This window comes from Haliotis cracherodii, unplaced genomic scaffold, assembly GCF_022045235.1.
Source record: "Haliotis cracherodii isolate W230 unplaced genomic scaffold, xgHalCrac1.p SCAF_7, whole genome shotgun sequence".
Taxonomy (NCBI): domain Eukaryota; kingdom Metazoa; phylum Mollusca; class Gastropoda; order Lepetellida; family Haliotidae; genus Haliotis; species Haliotis cracherodii.
In genome coordinates this window covers 4,146,610-4,160,187 of record NW_027266330.1, presented here as the reverse complement: position 1 = coordinate 4,160,187, position 13,578 = coordinate 4,146,610, and the positions used below count along the sequence as shown (strand labels likewise).

Below are 13,578 nucleotides of genomic sequence, written 5' to 3'. Positions count from 1 at the left end.
CATATACCTGTCATATACCTGACATATACCTGACATTTACCTGACATATACCTGGCATATACCTGGCATATACCTGACATATACCTGGCATATACCTGTCCTATACCTGTCATATACCTGTCCTATACTTGTCATATACCTGACCTATACCTGTCCTATACCTGTCATAAACCTGACATATACATTTCATATACCTGTCATATACCTGTCCTATACCTGACATATACCTGTCATATACTTGTCATATACCTGACACCTACCTGACATATACCTAACATATACATGGCATATACCTGACATATACATGTCATTTACCTGACATATACCTGGCATATACCTTTCATATACCTGTCGTATACCTGACACCTACCTGACATATACCTGTCATATACCTGACATATACCTGTCATATACCTGTCATATACATGACATATACCTGTCATGTACCTGTCATATACCTGTCATATACCTGTCATATACCTGTCATATACCTGACATATACCTGTCATATACCTGTCATATACCTGACATATACCTGACATATACCTGTCATATACCTGTCATATACCTGACACATACCTGACATATACCTGACATATACCTGACATATACCTGTCATATACCTGACATATACCTGTCATATGGGTGTGTGAGCAGGCTGGGGTCGGGGTTCGGATGGATGTATTAGGAGGCTGGGGTTGGGGATGGGTGTGTGAGGAGGGTGGGGTGATGTTGGGGATGGGCGTGTGCGGCGGGTGAGGTGGGGGTTGGGATGGCTGCTTGAGGACGGAGGGGCGGGGATGGAGATGGTTGTGTAAGGAGGGAGGGTTGGGGATGGGTGTGTGCAGGGGAGGGGTAGGTGTGGGGATGTCTGCGTGAGGAGGGATGGGTGGGGGTTGAGATGGGTGTGTGAGGAGGGTGGGGTCGGGGAGGGGATGGGTATGTGAGGAGGGAGGGTCGCGAGTTTGGAATGGATGTGTGAGGAGGGAGGGGTAGGGTTGGGGATGGGTATGTGGGGAGGGTGGAGTCGGGGTGGGGCCGGGATGGCTGCTTGAGGAGTTATGGGTAGGGCATGGGGATTGGTGTGTGATGAGTGTGGGGTGGGGATGGCTGCTTGAGAAAGGAGGGGCGGGGGTGGGGATGAGTGTGTGAGGATTGAGGGTTGGGGATGGGGATTGGTGTGTGAGGAGTGTGGGGTGGGGATGGCTGCTTGAGGATTGAGGGGCGGAGGTGGGAATGGGGGTGTGATGAAGTTGGGGTGGGGTTGTGGTTACCACCGGGGCCAAGTGGTCTAATGCGCCCCAAATTGCAGTAGGGAGTTACGCCCCCTTAACTACGATCCGGTGTTTGTTCATGTACCTATGCTCGTGAGTTTCACCAAAGTGTTATTACATCATTATACACCTGAATCAGGTGAGAGCTTTCATCTCGCATCAAGCTCACACACCATCACATAACTGAACGGATGTCCAATGCGGCGTTAAAAAACATCACTCACTACATGGCGAGGAAATCATCCTGTTTCCACACACCTGTGTTTGACAATCTTGGACATCTCATAAAACGGCAGCTGCACACGTATTGAGTCTCCATTGTCCAGCACATACATCCCTTTCCCACTCAGACCCACCACGACGTTGACGGCAGTAAACCCCGGCCCATTGACCTTCACCCCGGGTCCTGTGACCTTGTTGGCGTCGTAGTAGCGAGAGAACATCAGAGACCACTTGTTGATGGCGAACGTGACGATGTCCGCCTTGATGTCCGCGTGGGGGGGTTTCTTGCTTCCGAAATTGTTTGTGACTGCTTCCTCCACCTTCTGGACAAAGTACGGAACCCCCTTCTCCTCCTTCCAGGCGTCCGGGAACCAGTTCCGGCACAGGTTGTCCAACTTCTTCTGATCTATCACCTCCGAGTACTCAAGGTAGTACCTCTGTGCCCCAAGCAAGACGAACACTTCCTCCTGTGGAAGGTCAAGGTTGTGAGGTCAAGGTTAGATTAAAGGGTGAATAGGCCCCGGCTCATTGACAAATTTGATCGCAGTAAATATCCATGATGTTACATTGCCATAATTACCTTTATTGGACAGAACCATTGTATCAGAATGACACACACCACTTATCACAACGTCTAGACCAATACTAGACATCGGCCCCGTGGATCAAAGTCTCCCTTTAACTGAACTACACAGCTGTATCATTAATCATTGTCCAGTTTAAAAATACTACTTGAAAATCGCAACTAAATTCACTCTAGATAGCATAAGCGTTTCAGTGAACGCATCAAAATGACAGGATTATTTCGTATATTCGGTAAAAGAATACCCGCAAGAGCTTTCATTGTTGAGTATTTCATTGTTCCATACCATTGCTACCTACAACATCAACATCATTATCATGTCTGCCGCATTTAATAAATAATAATGAGTACCGGCCCAGAAGAAGAAGAAAAGGAACGAGGAGGAGGAGAAGAAGAGGAAGAAGAAGGAGGAGGAGAAGATGAGAAGGAAAGGAAGAATAGGAATATCTAGAATGAGGAAGAGGAGAAGAAGAAGGAGGATGAGGAGGAGAAGAAGAAGGTGGAGAAGAAAAAGAAGGAAGAGGAGGAGGAGAAGAAGAAGAAGGGGAAGAGGGGAGAAGAATGAGGAGGAGAAGGTGGAGGAGGAGAAAAAAGAAGAAGAAGAAGAAACGGCAAAAACATGTCCATGATCAAAGTAATATCTGATTCTGGCTGTATCATGTGTATTGAGGGTGAATCAAGTATTGAGAATACCAGGTGTTCGCGAAAAGGTAGCATCGATGTCATCGTCACAAACACTTGCAAAGGCAAGTCAATTAGATTATGAGCCCAAGAACCAGTACCTTCTGACACTGGTATTCGCCGAGTGAGATCCCCCTCATCACTTGCTGGTAGATGATGTCGGTGGAGGAGGGGTCTTCCTTGGCATCATGCCATGGTGTAAAGTACTCCTTCCGGTAATACAGCCGCCAGAGGGAGCTACTCTCGCGCATGCCCATTTGCTTGGTGTGTTGTTCACATTCCGACACGGCATCCATTATCCGGTGAAGTCCGTGGCCGAGACAGGAGATCTGATGTGGACAGGATAGTGAATAGATACAAATATTATACATTATATACGATGACTGAATCCTGTTCGCGGAAAACCTAAAGCTAACGTTCATGAAACAGTCCATAACAAGGCTGAATTGAGTGTATGCACAACTGTCTTTAAAAATAAATATGTCATTACTGGATGAGGCAGCGATTGTAGATTTGAAAAAAACAGATCAACAAGTGCGTGCGTGCGTGCGTGCGTGCGTGCGTGCGTGAGTGCGTGCGTGCGTGCGTGCGTGCGTGAGTTTGTTGTAGCTTAGGGTATTCAGTGTGTTGACATGCAAAGATATCAATACACTTAAAATAAGTGAGTGAGTTAGAGTGTAGTTTTTGCATGAGTGAGTATATCGCTATATGATAAGCCAAACAAAGTAAATAGAACGATATACAGTAATCTACGATTTTAACTAACTCAAAAGACCACTAATTGTATTTCATTTCGACCGTCAGACACCTTTTATCACGTCATATGATATCACGTTACTCGATAAATATAAAAGGTGTGCACTGTACATGTACAGAATATATCCACTTCAATCACTGTGTTACTAGTGTTAATTGAGGGTGTAATGTGAGGACAAGATGTCAGTACTTGAGATTAATTCAATTGTCTTCAAATGTTTATTGCCGTTGCATTGTCTTTCCCGTTCGTTTTATGACGTCGACGTACCTTCTGGTGGAGACAGACGTAGATTGAGAACCCCTCGTTGTCGCTGAAGTCCAGCGTCTCTGCGAGGTTGTTGCTCAGCTCCCGCACAGTCGTAGCTGCGTCCGCCTCAATGAGGATGCGTTGGCCGTTCATGAAGGTGACGGGAAGAAGGATAGGTTTGGAGTTCTTGGCCGCCTGACAGAAACATTCGAGTCATGAAGAAAGACATATTTCACCATACGACACACTCCTGCCACATCACAGCACATCTTCCACATGGTCTATCCCACAGGTGTATACTTAGTAGAACCCATCGATCACCAGACTGAAACACGCTGTGAAGATTGTAATAGTGATTTGTTTGGAGTTAAAAGTTTTAGAATTTACTCATACCATTGTTGCCTTGGCACTGTACACCGGTTGAGTGAGTGAGGTGGGTTTAACGCCGCTTTGAACAGTATTCCAGTCATATCACGGCGTGTCAGCTTAATGTGGGAGGAAAGCCCGAAGTGATGCAGGTCTCAGACGTTTACTACTTCGGCGAAACCCACAGCACGGGTATGGTGCTGACAAACCTAGAAACATAATTGGGGCGGACCGGGATTACACCGGTTGACAAAAGCCCTGGGTGACGTACACCGGCACAGATGACCGACCTGGAACTCCAGCCAGCTGGGAGGGAACCCCCGAGTTCCTGCAACGCTGGTCCTCCGGGTAAGCTTCTCCACCTTTTGGGTGAACTCTGTCGGCCCCTCCTTTAGGAAACATCGGAAACACGGGGCGAACTACAACAGACAACAACATAAGCAATGAGAATATCGTATTGGCGTAAAAGTCATATACGTAATGATAATAATAATCATCATAATCATGATAACAATAATAATAATCATAATTCCAAGGGCAAAGTCTGCAAAAGTTCAAGGTCAAAATTTCCCAATTCGAACAAGCTGTCTTGCTGAGATAGAAGATGTTGTTTAGTGAACATGTATTGATAGGTCACGTCCTTGTTCGTTGCCAACTTTCATCATTTATTTCCCTTGAACTAGTTACATATATTTCTTTCGTATAGGTTATTGTAAAAACCACGTTGCTTTGCGTAAGCAAGCACGGGAACGGGTGGTCAGGCTCGCTGACTTGGTTGATGCATGTCATCGTATCAAATTTGTGTGGATCGATGCTCATGATGTCAATCATTAGATTGCTCGGTCCCGATTCTATTATTTACAGACCGCCCTCATATAAACATCATACAAACAAACAAACAAACAAAGCATGAGCATTTGCTGTTTCCTGGTTGGGGTTAATGGGAATGGAATAATAACTGGTAAGATTGGCATGTAGATGCTGGATCTTGAAACACCGCCATGTCTTACGGATCAGAACAGTCTAGGACACTACACATTGCTTAAGACATCAAGCAGGTCCAGTGAATACAAGATTATCTCAAATTATTTGCCTCCAGCAAATTCTGGAGGAGAATATATATTTTATGATAGAAACCATACAAGTTCCTCTCTTCGGAGATCAAATGGTTGGTATATTAGAAAGTGAGACGGGATGGTGGTCGAACCTTTTCCGAGGGCGTGAAGCATCCGGCGAACAGCATCATCAACACCCAGCCTCGCACTGTGCTGTTCCTGGACGGGTTGTTCGTCAACTGCTTACATAACTGGCAGTATAACTCGTCTCTGAAACATCATGACAATTGTACACAGCTACAGTGTAACTCCTCCTGAAATAACATCACAATTGCACAATCTCCGCATGATGAAAAAGTGAAGAGTACATTGGATACATAGTTTCTGTCCTGTCATAAGGTGAAATTGCCAGGTTAAAATAACACTTGACCATGACAGTCAGGTTCGTTTCTCCACATGAGTACACGAGGGAGCCCAATTCTTGTGGCCACCTACGCTGATATTGAGGGACCCTCGCTACAAGCGGCATGAAGCTTCCTGATCACCCTGTATAACCCTATATAACAGTATAGGTCGTTCTTCGTTGCCTTATATATTTAACATAACTTGACCCGTCAAAACCGAAATCCTCGAAATCCCCGTGTCCTGAGTAACCTACCTGAGGTCGGTTCTGTATATGCCCAGGGCGCACAGGTACTGGATCTTCTCCAGCATCGTCTCCTTGCCGGTGGGTAAAAAGGAGATATCGGAGACCTCGGCACTCACGGGATCTTTGAACTGCAAAATGCATTGTTGTCGTATACCCATGTACTGTACATATGCATACAACCTTCTCCAAGACTTAATACCATCTTTACACACCCCGATGTAATAAAGTGGCTACTACCGATAGAGTCTCTTCCAAAAGGGCATTGCCCAAAAGTCGGGGCGGGCCGGGCCAAGACGGGCCAAAGTGTTATTGACTAATTACTTCATTATCGGCGATCATACCTACATCGCGAGTTTTGTGATATACATGTCTAACACGATGCATGTCATATTGGAAAAATAATGACTGAACCAAACAATGTGATAATCCTTTAATAACTTACCGTCACTGGAGTTATTCATAACAATAAACTGTCCCATAATCTTAAACTAATATTGAATAAGTGAGTTTATCATATGGCCATGGCCAGTGTGTTGGCAGGTATGTCCAGGCAGACGCAGGGAGCTAGTGGATCACCATGGCGGGGACTCACATATTCGGAATATTTCTTTTGAGTATCATCCAGGTCTTTCTTTGTGTACTTCCTCTTGAAGCCAGCCTTGACCTTGGATATGATAGATGGTTCCTCCTGCAAAATGGTTAGATTTACTTTGAGGACAATATGAGTTGTCATGAACAAATGGCGGGTAATGTTACTAAAACAGTAATTTCTTATATGTTATATTCTTATCTGGGGATATGTATCAACATAAACACGTGAATTATGTATTCACGTCAACACATCAATGCAATGGTAGTAATGAAAAGGTATTCACGTCAATATATCCACATAGCGAATCCAGGACACGTTTTTACTACAGGACATCCATGCAATGGTAGTTATAAAAAGGTATTCACGTCAACATATTCACATAACGGTATCGAGGACAAGGTATTCACGACCAGGTATTAAGAAGGTATCCATGACAGGATATCCATGCCATGGTAGTTATGAAAAAGTATTCACGTCAACATACTAGTATTCACACAACGGTATCGAGGACAAGGTATTCACGACCAGGTATTCAGAAGGTATTAACGACTAGATATAATGTATTCACGACAAACTATCTATGACTAAGTATTCACATCACAATATCAACGACACAGTATGTATGACAAGGTATCATAAGGTATTCACGACATTGCATTCGCGGCAAGATATTTACGACAATGCATTTGTGACAAGAAATTCACGTCAAAGTATCCACGACAAAGTATTTCCGACAAAGTATTCCGACAGTATCCACGAGAAGGCGATTACGACATTGCATGTGCTGCTGCCTTACCCCGATGACGGAGAGGAACTGTCCTGAGCTCTCTGGGAGATCCCCCATCACCCGGAGGATGGTCACCCACGAGGCCAGGGACGCCTGTAATCATAAAGGACAATACTCAGTGAAACTGTCATTCAAGGTCAAGGCCAAGGTCAAGGTCAACATACCACAACATCACACACTAGATATACGTGTTTTGTTGTGTTTAGTCTTCAGCTGGTATTGAGTAACTCCAGCCGAGGGATCAAAGTTACATCCGAGTATTGTAAAAGGCAAATACAGGAAACATTCAAATATATTTGAGTGAGTCTCAGTCTTATAAAGCATACCAACCAGACGGTAGTGCGAAGCTGTTTAGTAAGAAGTAGCACATCAATATGCCATATTGTATAGTTTCGAACTTTTCACAGACGTTGATTTATTAACTCTGTGTGTGTGTGTGTGTGTGTGTGTGTGTGTGTGTGTGTGTGTGTGTGTGTGTGTGTGTGTGTGTTGTGTGTGTGTGTGTGTTGTGTGTGTGTGTTGTGTGTGCGTTGTGTGTATGTAAGTGTGTATTTGTGTTGGTGTGTATGTGAGGAAAGAGGTCCGTGATTGCGACTGACAGACCAAGAAGTAGATATACGCAAAACAGTATTATAAAGTGACAGTTGACCCAATCAGGACATACGATTGTGTCAGCTCTGTCATGTTTGGGTGCTATGTGTGTGAGGAGAGAGGACATCCCAGTGTGTCAGCTCTGTCATGTGTGGGTGCTATGTGTGTGAGGAGAGAGGACATCCCAGTGTGTCAGCTCTGCAGTGTGTGGGTGCTATGTGTGTGAGGAGAGAGGACATCCCAGTGTGTCAGCTCTGCAATGTGTGGGTGCTATGTGTGTGAGGAGAGATGACATACCAGTGTGTCAGCTCTGCAATGTGTGGGTGCTATGTGTGTGAGGAGGGAGGACATCCCAGTGTGTCAGCTCTGCAATGTGTGGGTGCTATGTGTGTGTGAGAGGAGAGAGGACATCCCAGTGTGTCAGCTCTGCAATGTGTGGGTGCTATGTGTGTGAGGAGAGAGGACATCCCAGTGTGTCAGCTCTGCAATGTGTGGGTGCTATGTGTGTGAGGAGAGAGGACATCCCAGTGTGTCAGCTCTGCAATGTGTGGGTGCTATGTGTGTGAGGAGAGAGGACATCCCAGTGTGTCAGCTCTGCAATGCGTGGGTGCTATGTGTGTGAGGAGAGAGAGATGACATACCAGTGTGTCAGCTCTGCAATGTGTGGGTGCTATGTGTGTGAGGAGAGAGGACATACCAGTGTGTCAGCTCTGCAATGTGTGGGTGCTATGTGTGTGAGGAGAGAGGACATACCAGTGTGTCAGCTCTGCAATGTGTGGGTGCTATGTGTGTGAGAGAGTAGAGAGGGCATACCAGTGTGTCAGCTCTGCAATGTGTGGGTGCTATGTGTGTGTGAGAGGAGAGAGGACATACCAGTGTGTCAGCTCTGCAATGTGTGGGTGCTATGTGTGTGTGAGAGGAGAGAGGACATACCAGTGTGTCAGCTCTGCAATGTGTGGGTGCTATGTGTGTGAGAGAGTAGAGAGGGCATACCAGTGTGTCAGCTCTGCAATGTGTGGGTGCTATGTGTGTGTGAGAGGAGAGAGGACATACCAGTGTGTCAGTTCTGCAATGTGTGGGTGCTATGTGTGTGTGAGAGGAGAGAGGACATACCAGTGTGTCAGCTCTGTCGTGTTTTGGCAGCAGGGATCCCTGTAGAGCTGCACAACTGTAGACATGCGTCGTGCGGAGCTGGAACTTGGTTTGAGCAAACAGCGCGAAACTTGAAGGTCCTGTCAGGGTGTCGATGTCGTCGACTTCGCTGCTGACGATGGAGTCGTCGTCCCTGCCTGTACATCAACATACGTGGAGTTAGCCCGGGAACGCACGGTATCGTGTAAGCAAAGGTTGTCGGAATCCCATGTGTGTTGGATTACAAATAATGTATCCTTCACGTGAGACCAAACCTTTTTCTTGACTCACATTGAGTTGAATATAGTATTCAATTTATCATGTCGGGTTCTAGAACATATGGATCTGACACATTCAGACATGTTGACATGTTTGCAGGAATAGAGGTATGACGCTTTAACAAGAGAATTAACATTGGTGTTGAGATTGTTCAAATCGTTGCTTGCGGTGCAGGGTCTGTATTTATTGGAATGTGTACATTAACAAAGTGTTGCCGGTATCCCGTGCAAATCACAAAAGATAGAGTTGGACAACGACGTGACGTGCTCATAATTCAAGGTATTAGCATTACTACGTGAAATTAGCACCATCACCAGTGGAGTTCCACCATCAGCCGTGGAGCTCCACCATCAGCCGTGGAGCTCCACCATCAGCCGTGGATATCCTTCATCAGCCGTGGAGATCCACCATCAGCCGTGCAGATCCACCATCAGCCGTGGAGTTCCACCAAAAGCCATGGAGTTCCACCATCAGCCGTGGAGATCCACCATCAGCCGTGGAGTTCCACCATCAGCCGTGGAGTTCCATTATCAGCCGTGGAGATCCACCATCAGCCGTGGAGTTCCACCATCAGCAGTGGAGCTCCACCATCAGCCGTGGAGTTCCACCATCAGCCGTGGAGATCCATTATCAGCCGTGGAGATCCACCATCAGCCGTGGAGATCCACCATCAGTCGTGGAGCTCCACCATCAGCCGTGGAGTTCCACCATCAGCAGTGGAGCTCCACCATCAGCATTGCAGACAGCTCCATGATGTTCCCACACCAGCCCCAGAGTGAATCTATTCTAGGCACTACACGTCGTGAACTACTTCTACCATCGTGCATCCATGGGTACACCCATTGTCAGTCTCATTCATCCATGGGAACACGGCCATTCTCCCTCCCCTCTCAATCTCCCTTCCGACTTTATTTTCTCCCTTCTTGCACTGGATCCCCTTCTCTCTTTCTCTCCCCCCTCTCACTGCTCTTGTGATTACGTATATCACCTTAGCTCCCTCTCACATTCTCCCTCTCTGTCTGTGTGTATCTCTCTATCTGTCTGTGTGTCTGTGTGCCTCTATGTCTGTCTGTCTCTGGCTCCCCACTTTCTCCTTGTCTCTCCTCTTACTTTCTCACTCTCTGTCTCTCTCTTTAGCCCCTCTCCCTCCCTCTCCCACTCTCTCGTTTCCTCCCCGACTCTGTCTCTCTCTCTCCTATCTCTCCGTCTCTCTCTCTTCCCCTCTCCGTCTCTCTCCTCTCCCCTCTCTCTCCGTCTCTCTCTCCTCCTCTTTCTTCCCCCTCTCTCTCCCCCCTCTCTCTCTCTCTCTCTTTCTCTCTCTCTCTCTCTCTCTCTCTCCGTGATGTGCTGCTAGAAGGCATCTACGCTATGTCTACCTCTACGCTTCTTACTTGAGGCCCCTTCCCCCGGGGACCCCTCTTCTTCTTGCCCTGAGTTGACCGGCGGAACTGGAGTAGACTCCTCTGTCTCCGGCTTGCAGTTCTCCGTGCTGGAGGACTCGGTGTCAGTCATGTGGGTCTCGGCCACCACGGATTTCTGGAACATGGGAGGTCGGAGATAAAAAAAGGGTGAGAGGTTGGGGGAGAGGAGGGGGGTGAAAAAGAAGAAGACGGGGCAGAGGGGCGAGGGGGATATAGATGGGGAAGAAAAAGACAGGAGACAGCGAGGATATATAGATATATAAGGACAGTATGGAGGAGAGACACAGAGAGAGTGAAGCTAGAGAAATGGCGAGGGGTGAGAGATGTTCAGCGATGTGAGCCATATGGGCTTCATGCACAGACAGATGGGAAGAGATAGCGAGAGAGAGAGAGAGAGAGGGGGGGGGGGGAGAGAGGGAGAGAGACACAGAGTGAGAGGGGAACAAGACTTTTGCACAAACTGAGAAACTGAGACCCATCTATCTAACACGGCCATACACGCTATTCTGTCACGTTAGCACGACTTTCTCTTTTTGGTATCATAAGTGCACATGCACCAGATAAGCCAAAGGGCACCAAATAAACCTGAGCCTAATCGCCAATGATCCCCAGTGACCTTTGATCTAATCACCCACACTACACCTCTGATGTCACAGGGAATGTTACCTGCAAGACTAAATATGACGACAGTGTATCTGTGCACAAAACGGGCAAATTCTACATACATTTTTTGGACAAAACGAACTGAACCCTTGCGTTTTGCAGACCAACAAATTAAAGATTGACCAAAGAGAACTAACACGTGCCTTGTGTCAAGTCCGGAACTTGCAAAACCGCAAGTGTTTAACATGTAGCATTAACAGCTGGCAAACCTTATGAGCATATACAGTTCGTATGGCTGTTTTGCATATAATCGCTTTGATAAGAAGTCTATTATCTTATGTCTAAATATATCCATTCGCGGTTGCATTTTGTTGCATTAGGCATTATAGTTTTATGCGAGTGCATGAGTTCTGTTCAACGACGCTTTCCATAGCGTTCCAGTCCTACCACATCGTGTCAGATTAATGTGGGGGGAAGCCCGAAGTGATGCAGGTCTCAGAAGTTTAGCACGTTGGGGAAACGTCGCGAACCGGGATTCAAACCCACAATCACAAGTTTCCGGCGTGCCTAAGTAAACAGTAAACTACCAGTAAATCTCCCCGTGACGAAATAGTACATACGTCCGTGTTCTGTATATCTCTTACCATACGTTCCAGTCCTAGATGGTTCTTCCTGAAGCCAGATGTGCCAAAAGCTTCCCGGGAGTTCTTGCCCTGTTTCTCATTTTTCGTCGCCCCCACCGACATCTCCGACACCGAGTACTTGTCATCGTCGTCATCTATCCCAAATGCAGCGGCGGCGCCCTGTGTGACGGTGATCACGACGCTGTTGCGGTGAGGTAACGCTTCCTGGAAGGTCAAGGTCAAGGTCAGAAGAATGTCAAGATGACGCCTCGTTGTATAGCAGATTGAGGAGGTACACTGTAATATTACCGATGAGGCAATAGCAAATTTACGATAGGGTAACGGTTCCTGGAAGTTCAGGTCAGCAAAAATGCCAAGGGGTCGCATCAGTGCATAGCAAGATAAGCAGTTACATTGTGATATTACTAATGCGCCAATAACATATTTATTCTCTTTCCATCGCATCTGGTATATGGTATATATATTTATATAGCTCTACATTTTGCAGATTCCTCATCATGTAGCATATATCAAAGAAGGAAGGGAGGTATCGTTCAGTTAGATGAAGCCCCATCACACACTGAGTGGGCCGATAGGGGCCATGTGACTGCACATATTATATACATGCCAGACCAGCAGTGTGAAACGTAGCTGTAAAAGAATACATTGGTGGTTTTATTGTGAAATATTAGACAAGGCATGCACATATTTCATTTTAGAAAGCATTCCAAATCGTATGATGGGTTACATGGAAATGTTATTCCCTACCAAATTGTATTTTTACAATAGGACTTGTAGATAACAACAGAACAGATTATTTTAAGGAATTCTTAATGTTTCGCGGGATGTTTTTACGTGACTATTTCATTATGCACAGTGGTACAACTACCCAGATCAATATATATATCTACTCTATGTATTCCCTGCCCGTGTCACGTACTTCATCAGGAGGATGCACAGCTGCTGACCACCCCACAAAGTGACAGTTCAAGATGGCTTTGTTCATCGCCATGGAAACACGTAGGACTATGCTACAAGACTGAAACTACCACGACACTCATCTAGGAACTAACGCTATGCCAACTTGCCAGCACTACCAACATCTATCTGATGGAGTATTCAGAATTCTCCGATAGTTTTCTACCCAAAAGATAATCAAACATGTGAATATCTCTAACATTACAAATCATATGAAGAACAATTATCCGTTACGAATTGCGGTATTCTCGTCAAGGATGACACACAACTACAAAGACGTTAACTCTAGTAGGACATATTCACCTCCGTCTCATCGCCCTGTGTAGATGAATGGTAAATATCACGAATATACATACACCACAAGCACATGCGTACCAAGATTTCTTTTTTAAATTTTTAAATTAAAACATTCGACATCAACACATTTAATTGTGAACATCATCGAACACGTTTGGTTTACATCTTAGTTCATTATACATTTATTTGACAATCCTCGCGATTTGTATATGAATCATCATATGATTCACTAAGATGAACATTTGGACATAACATGTTACTTGACATTATGATTCACTAAGATGAACATTTGGACATAACATGTTACTTGACATTATGATTCACTAAGATGAACATTTGGACATAACATGTTACTTGACATTATGATTCACTAAGATGAACATTTGGACATAACATGTCACTATACATTATGACATAACATGTTACTATACATTATGACATAA

General features: G+C 45.6%; 1 protein-coding gene across 4 annotated transcripts in view; it reads right to left on the bottom strand.

Moving 5' to 3' along the window:
* LOC139448234 (myosin-VIIa-like) overlaps nt 1-13,578 on the bottom strand; it is a 57,178-nt gene that overhangs the window by 16,484 nt on the left and 27,116 nt on the right. For 2 of the 4 annotated variants that reach the window (XM_071229752.1, XM_071229754.1), the window contains 11 exons: nt 11,882-12,085; nt 10,590-10,749; nt 8,917-9,092; nt 7,222-7,305; nt 6,426-6,521; nt 5,843-5,961; nt 5,337-5,454; nt 4,420-4,548; nt 3,785-3,958; nt 2,862-3,089; nt 1,533-1,963 (listed from right to left, as the gene is read on the bottom strand). In XM_071229752.1, the coding sequence (XP_071085853.1) occupies nt 1,533-1,963; nt 2,862-3,089; nt 3,785-3,958; nt 4,420-4,548; nt 5,337-5,454; nt 5,843-5,961; nt 6,426-6,521; nt 7,222-7,305; nt 8,917-9,092; nt 10,590-10,749; nt 11,882-12,085 (1,919 nt within the window). Of the gene's footprint in view, nt 1-1,532; nt 1,964-2,861; nt 3,090-3,784; nt 3,959-4,419; nt 4,549-5,336; nt 5,455-5,842; nt 5,962-6,425; nt 6,522-7,221; nt 7,306-8,100; nt 8,110-8,916; nt 9,093-10,589; nt 10,750-11,881; nt 12,086-13,578 lie in introns of those variants that run through there. The other 2 variants (XM_071229753.1, XM_071229755.1) reach the window with 2 other exon arrangements.